Source organism: Aethalodelphis obliquidens, unplaced genomic scaffold (genome assembly GCF_003676395.1).
Source record: "Aethalodelphis obliquidens isolate GAN/ISIS:26980383/991018 unplaced genomic scaffold, ASM367639v1 scaffold39, whole genome shotgun sequence".
In the NCBI taxonomy this organism is placed as follows: Eukaryota; Metazoa; Chordata; class Mammalia; order Artiodactyla; family Delphinidae; genus Aethalodelphis; species Aethalodelphis obliquidens.
The window spans coordinates 12174868-12187003 of NW_020837983.1; the positions used below are offsets into that span (position 1 = coordinate 12174868).

General features: G+C 36.4%; 1 protein-coding gene across 8 annotated transcripts in view; it reads right to left on the minus strand.

The window, feature by feature from the left end:
* Window positions 1-12136, minus strand: part of UBR5 (ubiquitin protein ligase E3 component n-recognin 5) — a 142082-nt gene that overhangs the window by 18709 nt on the left and 111237 nt on the right. For 6 of the 8 annotated variants that reach the window (XM_027131550.1, XM_027131554.1, XM_027131551.1 and 3 more), the window contains exons 35-47: window positions 12005-12128; window positions 11272-11383; window positions 10220-10351; window positions 9593-9850; window positions 9049-9317; window positions 8665-8876; window positions 5585-5815; window positions 5027-5100; window positions 3640-3812; window positions 3431-3544; window positions 2297-2517; window positions 770-890; window positions 566-670 (exon numbers count right to left, since the gene is read on the minus strand). In XM_027131550.1, the coding sequence (XP_026987351.1) occupies window positions 566-670; window positions 770-890; window positions 2297-2517; window positions 3431-3544; window positions 3640-3812; window positions 5027-5100; window positions 5585-5815; window positions 8665-8876; window positions 9049-9317; window positions 9593-9850; window positions 10220-10351; window positions 11272-11383; window positions 12005-12128 (2146 nt within the window). The remainder of the gene's footprint in view (window positions 1-565; window positions 671-769; window positions 891-2296; window positions 2518-3430; window positions 3545-3639; window positions 3813-5026; window positions 5101-5584; window positions 5816-8664; window positions 8877-9048; window positions 9318-9592; window positions 9851-10219; window positions 10352-11271; window positions 11384-12004; window positions 12129-12136) is intronic. The other 2 variants (XM_027131549.1, XM_027131552.1) reach the window with 1 other exon arrangement.

A 12136-nucleotide genomic window follows, 5' to 3' on the forward strand; every position in this document is an offset into this window, starting at 1 on the left:
TAAATCTTGAATTTGAATTAGGAGTATCAGTATGAACTCATGAAATAATTTTCTTCTTCCTTTTTTAAAGGAGCATTTCCTACTAAAAGGCCTAGAAACAATGACAAACCCAACAGGCAGTGAGCAACCTAGAGCCCAGATTATAATCTCAAAATACAATTTCCTACTAAAAGGAAGCAGGGCTTCTTGAAGAAATGGCTGATTTAAGGTCTGTGACAGAAAATAACAGAAAATGAGACATATCAAAACGTAAGGAAGTTGTCAAAGATTGGACTCTCGCTAGGCACAGAAAGATAATTTGAGCATCAATGAAATGAAGCACATCCAAACAGTTTTAATCCATGTATTCATAATGATACTTAAACGAACAAAGCCATTGCTCATCATCACAGGATGTTAGGAAACCAACTGCCAGAGATAGCCATTACTCTAAATTTGATGATTACCATTTATTTTCTTTAAATTTTTAATTACATAGTACATATCCCCTAAACAAAATTGTTATTTGTTTTTAAATTTTATATAAATAGCAAACTATATGTATAGGATAAGAAAATCTAAATACCTTTACCTCTAGTGATAAATCTCTTGACTGCTGATTTCTCAGTTTTTCCATTTCTCTACGGAATTTTGATTCTTTTACCTCGAAACCACCCAATTCAGTTAGGATCTTAAAAAAAACAACAACAAAACAAATGCATGACAGAATTATCCTCTGAAATATGTTCTTATCAGGCAGAATAGAATGTAAAGTGCTCAAAATACATACTGATCCAGGTTCTGCTCCAACATCTTCCATGAATACCCTGCCGAACAGTTCTAAAGAAAGGCGCCAACGTCCTAGCAGCATATCATGGGAAATGACCATTCCCATGAAGCTACATTGTGGCCTGTAAGAATTTAAGGGGAGAGGGAGAAGCAGTTTAGGCAACTCTAAAACCTTCCTGGTTTTTGGTCAATAACAGTAATTACTTGGTCTTTTAATATTCTGAGCTCTTAAGTAATTCAAAACCACATCCTCTCTAATGGAGAACTTTTCTATAGCTACTCGTTCCTTGGAGAACTTCTTAATTTTACTCCATTATTCCTTTTGTCCTTTACGTAAGGATACATCCCCAGGCTGGCTTCCATCTTCATCTTTAGTTTTACCTCCTCTCCTTGAAGTCCAGTGTCTGTCTCCACTAGATGATTCCCAGACCCCTCTTTAGTTCACAATGGACCAGAATTTCATTGTGTGAAATATATCCACTTCAGTCATACTCAACATGGTGAAACTGAATATGGCCTCTTCACCACAGTGACAATGCCTCCTGATTTCTTTCAATAGTACCACCTATTTTCCTACTGCACGGACTTGAACAGATTTTAATTTATTCTTCCCTTGGTCCCTCCAGAGTGATCAAGTCCTTCATAAGTTTTCTTTTCCTAACCATGGTTTCCTTTTCATCCCTAAAGGCAATATTCTACTTCAGCCCCCTTTTTAACAACTAGCCAGAAGGAATAAATAATAGCTTGTCTCTCTACCTCTAATTCTTCTCTCCTTCAATCTATCTGCTTCTACACATTCGAACCATCTCAGCTCAAATCATATTGTCTCTAGGAAGCTTGGGCCATCCCAGTCCCTAATTCTTCCTTGCCTTTTATGGTTGTCAGACTGTGTACACAAGATGTATATAGTTTCCTAAACTAGTTTAACTCCTCCTAAGCAAACCAAAAAGAAAAAAAAAAAAATCTGACATTACATAACCAAAAATCATACAGCATAAAGCAGACACTCAACAAATCATTAGGTGATCAGCCATACTGAGTCACAGTATATACTAGGCAAATTTTTACTGGGAAAGCAAAGAACCTACCACTTGCAAGAGATTTACTAAATGTGAACCTGGCAAAGGAGTGAGCCCAAACAAATGTGAAAGTCACAAATCTATAAAGCTCTTTTTTTCACATGTTCCCCTCCCATAGCTGAGCTCCTGCTAACAAGTGTATAATTGGCAATTTGACATGGATATATACTTTAACTCAGTACTGAACGTTAAAAACAGAGTCAGAATTTCTTCAGTAAAAGGAGGAGAAAATCAGAATGCCAATCAATCACAAAACAGTCACAAAAAAACAAAATCCAGAAAACTCTAATATTTAAATTTCTGATTATAAACTAGGAAAACACAAATAATATTTCATCCTATTATTTATATACAAAGAAAATTATAAATTTTCTAAATAAAAACTCTTACAAAAATTATAATAGCCATAAAGTAATAGCATAGAAAAACTATCATCACTTAGCAAGTACCTGAAAGATGTAAGAGGTGGCCCTTCACTTTCAGTCAATCCTATTTCTGCGAGTAAACTGCTTTTCAATTGTGCAGCAAGATCGTGAGCAGATGGCCCTGGTTTTGAACTCTCAGCTTCTTCTGGCACCACATTCTGTTCTTCCCCTTCCTTTTTTTGCCTATTTTGCATGTTTGTTACATTTTTCAAATTGGCAGCATAAGACATTTTAGTTGGAAGAACCTATGAATTTTTACATTTAAATGTTAGATATTAAAAAACAAACTGACTAGATTTCCTTTTCAACTTACTAATACTCCACAGAGATCACATGGCAGTTAAATAATTCCCTTCTGGCACTTCAACTACAAAGCTGCAATCTATTTCTTGTCTATCTGATTCCCATGGATGAGCACCAATTCCAGTGCATTTACCAGAGCAGCCTCAGAGAACTTTTCAAGGTATCTTTATAATATCTATGGTTACTTAAGTGTCTTATGTGCATAAAATTCTCCTTTAACACTTAGATAGTAAAGAAAATTCTATTCAAGTACATGTCTTCTATATGCCTACTCTTAAATGGTGTTATTACTTTATCACTGGAGAAACAGTATAGTATAATTTTAGGCTCTCAAATCAGACTTTCATCTAAAAACTAGATCTGTCATTTCACTAGTTGTATTATAACAACAGACATTCCCACGTGAAATTTATGTAATCTCTCCAAGCCTTACCCATAAAATCAGGATAATAATGTTTTCTACCCAACATGGTTGTGAAGATTAATTGAGACAGTGCCCAGGAGATAGAATTATCCAACAAATGTTAGGTATCATCATTAATATTACTTTATTCCCATTCTAGACTCAAAAAGAAAAGTTACAAGCCAATATTATATATGCTCATATGTATAAAAATTTAAAATATTCAGCAGAATTACAACAATCAACTCCGGAACAGGCAAACACAGCAAGTTAGTCTCAAAGCAGACTAATGACAGTACTGGAATTCCTTTAATTATGTCATAAGGCAAGAATTTCTGATACTTCTGTTATTTGGGTAAATACAATATTCTGAATGCATTTCCAAAAAACTAGACGCTGGGATAAGTGTTCAACTCACAAATATTATATTGCGAAGATTTTTACTATCTTACCTCAAGGCAGTTTCTATCCACTGTAACTTCCATTAAGCATTTTCCACTACTGGCAGATGAAGAATAAAGACCCTGACTTGGACGGCCAAAAAGATCCTCCTTTCTAGCATTTGGCTGGAATTTTAATAAAAATATTACAGTTACATTGAACACTTTAAAAAAGTAAATTCAACTAAAAAGAAACCTTAAGCCTAGTTTATGTGAATCACCTGCAACAGATGTGGCTGATCAGCCAAGGGGATGGCTTCAGCTAGAGGCACTTCAAATGGATTTGGGGGTATACACCCAAGGAACGTCATGGAGTCAGAGCGTCGGAAAAATGGATGGTTTTGGCCAGTTTCTGCGGGAAGAGAGTCATCATCCTTATCATTCAAAGTAGCACCTAAACATAAAGAGATAAAATGTTTTTTTAAAAAATTAATTATTGGGGAAGGGTAAAAGGATCTACATCTGCTCAATCCAAAATTCCTGTTATCTCTTTATAAAATTTTAATGCCACTCAAAACAAGTTGATAGTCCTAAATTTTGATAATATTTTAAAGTGGTGATTCAAAATATTGGTTTAAAATGGTTACAATGATAAATTTCATTTATGTGTATTTTAACACAATAAAAACTTGCAAAAAATATTAGCAGTAACAAATACTGTTCCATTTTGTATTGGACAGACACTACCCACATCCACCTCTTCTCTCTCTAGAGATTTAGACCTGAATATAGCTAGTTTCCTGAGCATGTTCAGGACCTGGCTCACTGATGACTCCACAAAAGGGGCTAAAATTTGAGCATCTGCTTACTTTTAAGTTCTGATTCCTCTATATAAGAAGATAAACAGAAATGTCTGGGCAACTCATGCATCCCAACAGGAAATCAGCACACCAGCACCAACTCCCATTAATGGAATAAAACTTTTGTCAGTGCTTACAGTATGCTGTGAAAATAGCAGTGAGCTATGGCTGGGTTCTCAAAAAATAGCAGTTAAAGTTAAGTTGTCTTTCCCAGGCCTGAATAAAGTACTACATGATAATAAGAAACAGGCAAGCAGACTATCTGACCCCACTAGAAAAGTATTTTAATCCTACTTGAAATTATACCTGAAAGCTACAAATAAGAGTGTAGAAAATCCCCAAATTTCTTGAATTTGGAATATTTTCTCTCTTTTTTATTGCATTAACTGTTGAGTTTTGATGAAATAGGGAGTTATAACTGGTATTTTCCATTTTCTTGACTCAGTCTATTTTGCATCAGTATTAGCAAAAGTTCTGCTAAGACTTTATTCAAATGTACGTAGTACCAACACACTTAAGAATAAAGGTAAACATAAAACTAAGAGAAATGCAAAGGAGAGATACAAAGTCAAAATAGAAAAAATATTAACTGTTGAAAAAGTTTATAATATTTCTTTAACTCATCCTTATGAAGTAATTAATGCAAGGATATATAAGGAAAAATGGACAGAAAATGCAAGAAACGGGACATAGAGAAGAAAAGAGAAATTCCCACCCAGACAGAAAATAATGAAGTTAAAAAGCTTGAAGGGGAAATACTGAGGCAGCCATTTCTTGAAGTAGATTAGCAGATTTTCTGTACACTAACTTTGATTGGTGTCATCATCATTTTCATGTTCTGAATCTTCATTATCAATACCCAGTTCCAAGAGTTCTCGTGTCCTTTAAAAAGACAAGTGAGTCATTTTACATGAAGTATTTTGTGCTGTATGAACAGGAGCAAAGGTGATGCAAAAAAGACTGAAAAGGTTAGTTTAGTATCTAACCAATTTCAAACACTGGGATAAAGTTTCAGACTCTGGGAATGGCAGACTAATCAGCCAAATGTACTACAACTACAAAATAGGTTCAACAGAAGCAAAAGGCTAATCACACCAAGAAATAGTGAGTGCTTACACAAACTCTAATAGAAAACATGATAAAACAATCAGGACAAACTACCTCAAGCATAAAGCTTAACTGGATTCTTAGGTTTCATGTTTTAAGTGAGGAGTAGCTATGGAGAGTGGCTGGATGGACTCAAGCCCACCTGCCCACATGAAATGTTCCTGTTTGCAATGTTCTCCTTACTCCAAAAATCAGACGATGTACTAATGGAGACCACAGCAAGTATTTCTTAAAACAATCTCATGGCAAGTATGGCTACCTTTTGCGTTCCAGCTGAGGTGTATCCAATGTTGTCTGCTGATTCATTGCTTTAATCCAATATATAAGGGCTTGAAAAACATATGCCACATGCTTCAACGAGCAAACATCCAAAACTGGAAGAACATCAGAATGCTCATCATTATGAGACCGCATTAAAGACAGAGCATAATTTAGGAAGTCGCCTCGAGCAGACATCATTCCTTGACGGGCACTAAGCAATGTGGCACGTCTATAGGAGTAAAAAGAAATGAAGATGTTTACAAAAAGAACACAAATGTGAAATGTACCACTGTTATAAATATGCAAAATTAGGAACTGAGACTATCCATAAATAAAAACTCATTACGCCTGGGCTCTGCCTTAGAAATATAACCATTGTATATTATTTACAGTACTGTATACATTTATAAAGGAAAGAAATTCCAGTGTCCTCTGGATTGGCAGAAGGTACTCCTTCCCCAGAGACAATGGTTCTCAAACTTCAGTATCCACCAAAATCACCTGGAGGGCTTGTGAAAACAGGTTGTTGGACCCACCTCTATGGGTTCAGTAAGAATGGGTTAGGGTAGGACCCAAAATTTATATTTCTAACAAGCTCTTAGGTGATCTTGATGCTGCTATTCTGGGAACCACACTTTGAGAACCTAAAAGTGTGCCTAAAATGACACCAAAGGCACAAGCAACAGAAGAAAATAAAGAGCACTGGACTTTACCCAAATTAAAAAACCTATGTCCGGGCTTCCCTGGTGGTGCAGTGGTTGAGAGTCCGCCTGCCGATGCAGGGGACGCGGGTTCGTGCCCCGGTCTGGGAAGATCCCACATGCCGCGGAGCGGCTAGGCCCGTAAGCCATGGCCGCTGAGCCTGCGCGTCCGGAGCCTGTGCTCCACAACTGGAGAGGCCACAACAGTGAGAGGCCCGCGTACCGCAAAAAAAAAAAAAAAAAAACCTATGTCCTTCAAAGAACACCTTCAAGAAAATGAAAAGACAATCCACAGAATGGGGCACAATTTCTGCAAATCCTGTATCTGAAAGGAAGTTGTATCCAGACTATATAAAGAACTCATAAAATTCAATAATAAAAAAAGAAGCCAATTAAAATGTATAAAACATCTAAACAGACATTTCTCCAAAGATACACAAATGGCCAATAAGCACATGAAAAGATGCTCATCAGCCATTACAGAAATGTAAATCAAAACCACAATGAGAAACCACTTCATACCCACTAGGATGGCTATAATCCAAAAGACATATAATAACAGGTGTAGGTAAGGATGTGGAGAAATTAAGAAACTTTATACTCTGCTATTGGGAATGTAAAATGGTGCAGTCACACTGGAAAACAGTCTGGCAGCTCCTCAAAAGGTTACAGAGAGTTACCATATGATCCAGCAATTCTACAACTAGATACATACCCAAGATAATTGAAAACACATTATCTACACAAAAAACTGTACACAATCTGTTCATAGCAGCATTATTCATAATAGTCAAAAGGTGTAAACAACCCAAATGTCCATCAACTTATGAGTGGAAAAACAAAATGTGACATGGAATACTAGGAAATAATGTATTGATACATGCTAAACATGGATGAACCTTAAAACCATTATGCTAGGTAAAAGAAACCACATATTGTATGATTCCATTACATGAAATGTCCAGAATAGGCAAATCTATAGAGACAGAGAGTAAATCAGTGGTTGCTTAGGACTAGAAAGTAGGGGAAAACGGGAGGTGACTGCTAATAGGTATGGGGCTTCTTGTGGAAACGAATAAAACATTCTAATACTAATTGTGATGATCGTTGCACAGCATACTCAAAACTATGGAACGATATACTTTAAATGGGTGAACTGTATGGTATATGAACTACATCTCAATAAACCTATTATATTAGAGTGAGAGTGGGAGCAAGACAGAAAAGGGAACCCTATCACCAATGAAAATCTAGTATCAGAAATCTGTGTTCTTGGCGTAGTGACTAGCCTAATGAAGACAAGGCCTGTGTCTACTGGTGGAGCAGGCTTCCTAGGACAGGAAAGCTGCTGCCTCTCAAGTCTTTATCTCTAATCCAGGTCTCTTTGCCAAGCATTCGATTTTGCATACTAAACATTTCCACTAAATCCTCTCCCAGTTCTCAACATGTTCAAAAGCAGGTATGTCCACTCTACTCCTTTAGATTTTTCTTTTAATTTTCCTATTAGTTATTCAGAATCTAAATTCAGAAGATGTAAATTCTGCCTCCTCCCCGCTCCATACCCCAACACGGCCCTAAGTTCTGTTTGTAATGATTTCAGCGCTCTCTCCTCACTGGCCCTTCACTGCCCTACTTCGGTGACTATTACTTCTCTTGTAGACTCCAACCATAGTCTTGTTAAATTTCCTAAGCAGTCTCCTAGACCCTTGTCTTTCCTCCATTTATGGTCCACCCAAAGTAGCAAGGTTGTTTAGCCTGAGCCAAAGCTAGAACCAAATTCTAGGACTTCGACTTCAGGGATGGGACATTTTCACTATATAGCACTGCCACTAATCTAGTTTCAATGTGTGGGCTAATTTCTAGTCCTGAAAAAGGTCATTTTGTAACTGAATAGAAAGAACACAATAAATACATAAACAAATATACTTTAATTATGATTCTACAGGAGGTAGAAAAAGAAATTTGATTTTAGAAACCAAAGAGCAGCTAGGTAATTACACAGACTTTCTCCTTCCCAAGTACAAAGTATATTCATATTTAATCATGGTCAAAATAAGTCTTTCTATGAATATATGCCTTTCAAGGGGGGAGGCCTGGGGAATGAGACAAGGCTGTAGACCAACTACTTCAAAAATGAGAAGAATTTAGTATCAGATTACTACAACATGAATGAATTTAAAAAAAAATTTTTTTAAATACCTTGGATTATAACTTATTTTGCTTCAACTACACGACAGTTTAAAAGAAGTAATGCAAGGCACGTATTTCCTCCTTTACAACAGAGTGAGGTCTTACGTAATAGCAATCAAAAAGCTCTAAACTTCTAGGCTATAACGGTTCTGTCTAAACATACAAGCATAAACAAAGAATTTCATACCGTCTGCCTTCAAGCGTTCGTAAACTAGCCTCTTCTCGTGCAGTCATCCTTTCTCTGCGAGCTGAGTTCTGAGAAGCATGAAGAGGATGATTGGGATGTCCCGGATCACCAGCAGATGCTAATGCAGAACCATAACGTAATTGAGCTTCAGTAGAATCCATAATACTGACCATCCAGTTCCAAGTGGGAATAAGCTTTTCTTCTACATAGTTCTACAAAGACCAAACTAAAACAGTTAAAACTATCCAGATAAAGTTAAGTTCGATAGAGTAGTATGATATAGACATTTAAGTACTTGTAACATTAATTCCCATTATACTGGAATTCTCATAACAGACAGCCAAAAAATATATTTGAATGAGTAACTTTGCAGTGGTTTCATACCTGTAAATTTACTGCATCTTGGTAAGTCAATTTCACAGCTGCTGGAATCTGAGAGTATACTAGGTGATTATACTTAGGAATAAGCCCCATCAAATCCGAGATTTGTCTGATGACAATGCTATAAGCCCTAGCTAAACTGCTTGCAGATGTTAAGTAGCTGCTGGCATTGCTAGCTTCCAAAGCAGCTGCTGCAGCTGCAGCACTCGTGCTGATGGTACCACTCCGGCGTAAGTTGGAAGGATCAATATAAATCAAACCTGCTGAACTTGCTATAAGGGAAAAAAAAAAGACAACCATAATAAGCTAATGTTAGTTGCTAACTGTGTTTCACTAACAGTGTATATATTTAAATAAACTAAAAGATCAATTTACATTAGTAAATGTGGTAAATGAGCATTTTCTTAAACCACACTAATTTTAGGGAAGGGAATTTTGTATTTGAACTCAGCAAAACAATGAAGAACTATTCTGAAATTATTTAATTTGTTCTCTAGAGGAAATGCATAATTTTTAAACCTTAGGAACACCAAGTTTACAGACTTGCCTGCTGGTGTGGATGTGCTAGAAGGGGCTGTGCTAGCCGCCCGCTGATGTTGGGTGTTGCGGACAGCCCACTGCATGGAACGGGGAGCTTGGGCAGCACCGTTGGCATGGGAGCTATTCGTGGTTCTCTCTAATGGCTCATCAAGCATAAAAGTCTCCTGTTCGATGTCGTCACTCTGACTACTGCTGCTATCAGAATCACTCGAGTCATTTGATTGCGAATCATCTTCAGAAAAGAAGGCAGGAACGCTGCTCGCACCTAAGTTTTTAATTTTTAAAACCAAAATCATTGTGAGTTTGTTGATATCTAAAATTACAGTGTACCCCCTCATTCAGGAAAATATACATATTAAACACAATGCCAGACTGTATCCAATAGTCCAAAAACCCATCATTGAAATAGTTTAACTAGAACTCTTAAATGAACCTTAGAAATAATCCATTATTTAAAAACCAGAAGAGCAAAAAGTCATTGAAATAATAATCTTCTTCACTAATATCTATGGAGAAATGAAGTTAATAAAAGGGTTAGCTACCCCTGTGCATATTATACTGAGCACAGTTTAACCAATTCTACACACACAGCCTTAGTTATAAGCAAGAAAGTTGCTAAGAGAAGGTAACATACCTGCTTCTGAGCCAGCAGTTGCTGCAGTGACAACACTTCTACGCCCACTAGCATTATCTTGGTTGCTATGGTTACTTTCACTGTCACTTTCTGTTTCAGCTGCTGCTAACAAGTCCAGCTCCATGTCACTCCCTAGCAAATATATTTAAGTAATAAGAAAAGGTAGAAACTCACTGGATCAAGTCAGGCTGATAAGCTAGAATATCGTAAGTGATAACTATTAGAGTATGCACGACTGCCTGCTTAGCAGAAGAATGACTAGGTAAATTATGGTACTCAGTAGACACAGATTCAAAATCTGGCCTGCATAGCCTTAGGTAAAAAATGTTAGGCAGGAGGACTCCAGCCAGTGGGCAGAGCTCTGGTAGCTCCACTGCTCCATTTTCATCTGTTTTACATACTGGGATTCCAAGAGGGGAAGGTTAAACATGTGTATCCTTTGTACTTCACATACACGTCAAAACATAGTAAGTTATAAATTTTCAACATGTGCAGTTTATTGTATGTCAATTATACCTCAATAAAGCTGATCCCCAAAAGTCCATCCTATGGCTACTAATAAGAATGGTTATGATGACTATGTAGCAAAAAGGCCAAAGTCAAAAAAACAAAATAAAAAAAACTTACACATACAATATCTAAAAGACATGCATGGGAATGGGGCAGTACAGGGGAGGACTGAAAGTAAAAATACAAACTGTTAGCATCTGGGTGGGATTATGGGTTATTTGTTTTCCTTTTCTCTAATTTTCAAATGTTATGTGGTTATGATTATTTTAATTTCTAAAAGCCTTTTAAGAAGAAAGTGTGAACCAAAAGGTAAAAGGAAAGAGGATAAATTATTTTCTACATGTAAATATATAAAAGTATATATATTTATGTTTACATATGTATATAGCTACCTCCTCAAATTCTGACAGATACTACAGAATCCCCTAGCAGAAATATGATGAACATTTCACTACACATCAAATACACTTTTCTCTCTATTAATATCTCTTAAAAGTACCCGACTTTCTCATACTGAATAATTTCTCAAATAACCTGCATACCGTCTTCATCATGCTCATCGTGTTGTCCCTCTGCCTCAGCATTCTCTTCCCCATGTTCTTCTTGTTCATCATGATGATCCTCTTCTCCAGCCACACCCTCCACCACCTCAACCTAAATCCAGATCTTATTTGTAGACAATCAAAGTACATAATAAACCCACTTCTCTACCAGTACTCCTCCACAGCATTTAGTAAACTAAAATACAAAGATCCCTAACTATAGGGAATTGTAACACTAAGCAGTTTTCAAAATCTTCAGTTGCTAGTGATAATTTGGTATCAAAAATTATGCCCACATATCCTAAAGTTTATGATTACTGTCCATACACAGAACCTTAAAATTATAAAAATTGTATTGGGAGTATATTTTTTTTAAACTTCTGCAATTATAAAATTTATATAATATGCAGTACCCTGTCTACCTTCGAATACATTGCACAAAACTACTAAAAACTCTTTTAACATTGAGAACATCTTTTCTATGAACCCTTAAGTAGAACAAGTTTATGTTTCTAATTTTTTATTATCCAGCAAATCAAGGATTACTAACATATTTTAAGATGTATAACCACAAATGAGAACATATAACAAAAGTCTAAAAGGTGGAAGCATATACATGTAAGCTATTATTACTAATAGTAGTTTATTAGCTATTAATAAACTTGTGACTACTTTCCCCTTCCCTCCCAAATAAAAGCCTCTCATCTACCACAATTAAAACAATTAAAACCACCTCTTCCACATCTGCCGAAACAATATCGTCCTGTTCTTCATCTCTGCCCCGAACAGGCTGTGACTGGCTGATACGCCTCTGCTGTGGATTCCGGATGATGTAGGACGACTGAGATTGACTGGAGCTGTAAGG